This window comes from Gregarina niphandrodes (assembly GCF_000223845.1).
Source record: "Gregarina niphandrodes unplaced genomic scaffold scaffold00114, whole genome shotgun sequence".
NCBI lineage: Eukaryota > Apicomplexa > Conoidasida > Eugregarinorida > Gregarinidae > Gregarina > Gregarina niphandrodes.
In genome coordinates this window covers 2811-4206 of record NW_011645879.1, presented here as the reverse complement: position 1 = coordinate 4206, position 1396 = coordinate 2811, and the positions used below count along the sequence as shown (strand labels likewise).

Below are 1396 nucleotides of genomic sequence, written 5' to 3'. Positions count from 1 at the left end.
CGGCGGATGTAGATTTGGCAACATAGTAAGCACAACATTGACGTTTTTACGTCTTCTCTTTCTCGGCTTCAGTGCTTCCTCCTCTTTTGCTTCTGAGGTCTTATCAGTCTGCGAACCTTGTTCGATGGATACCTTCTCAGATAATGAGTCAGGCGGAATAATTAGGTCTTTGAACTTGCTTCCAGGGTACAACCAATCATGGGTGTCTCGTTCAACTGCAACTCCAAGGGCTCTCTCTCCACCAACGAACCTACCACGTTCGTCACGGACACCCAACTTCTCAGCTGTTTCCAGCCGTTCTCGACGCTGTTGTTCAGCGGCTGAACCTTGTGTCTGATACTGACGATCTCTAGCGGCCTCTGTCCTGTACCATTCATCAAATCTGGGATCTGGCATTGGATAGAAAGAACGTAGCTGCGTTTTATTCACCTGGCGTTTAAAGCCTTTATGCCAGACAGATTCAAGCAAATAAGTTCCTTGTTGCGGATGTAGAACTTTGGTAATTCGCATGGGTTCGGACCAAGCAGGCATGAGTTTGTCAGTACCATAGTATTTTACTAACTTCTCACTGTCCTTCTTAGTTAATTGGTATATCACCACATCACCGAGTTCGAACTTCCTGTCATCCTTCTTTGTGGATGTTAACGCTTGTCGACTAATGGCCTGTTCAAACGCTTCATAACGTAACTGGGTAATGAGACTATATCGATGTGCTGCTCGTGAGTCCAGAGTCTCATAGTTCGTCCATGCTTGAAAATGGGGCAGTACCATATCATTCCCCGTAAGTAGTCTATAAGGTGATTCGCCAGTAGAGATGTGCGGAGTGGATCGATACGCATAAAGTACCGAGGCAAGTACTTCTTCAAAGGACCAATTATTCACACTTGTCCTGGATAATGCCCCTTTTAGGAAATGATGGAATGACTCCACCATCGAATTACCTTGAGGATATTGCGGTGTCGCATTGCTGGTTCGGATGCCCAATGATTCGACTTTATCACAAAAGTCCCTTCCAGTAAACATGGCTCCATTATCAGTTAGCATTTTCATCGGTACGCCTAGTCTACAGATCCACATGGAGTAAACCAAGTTCCATGCTGTCAAGGCAGTACCATCTTCGAGTATGCCAACTTCAACCCATTTGGTCAAGTTGTCGATCATGGTGATTAAATTGTAGGACTTCTTCTTATACATGAATGGTCCAATGGCATCAACGGATACCAATATGTTGAAGTCCGTGGATAGCAAAACACCTTTACCAACCAGATTGACAACATTCATACGTCGTTGACAAGTAAGACAACCAGCGGTAAAGTCCACGCAATCTTTGGCTAACAAAGGCCAGTAGAAGTGTTTCTTGATTCTAACAATCATCTTCTGCGCACCTTGGTGTGCT

General features: G+C 44.8%; 1 protein-coding gene across 1 annotated transcript; it reads right to left on the bottom strand.

The window, feature by feature from the left end:
- Positions 1-254: 254 nt before the first annotated feature.
- GNI_202710 (integrase core domain protein) lies at positions 255-1374 on the bottom strand (the record flags this gene model as incomplete). Its single annotated transcript, XM_011135458.1, has 1 exon — positions 255-1374. A coding segment is annotated over one exon (1120 nt), but the record flags the coding sequence as incomplete, so codon positions are not given.
- Between the last annotated feature and the right edge of the window lie 22 nt (positions 1375-1396).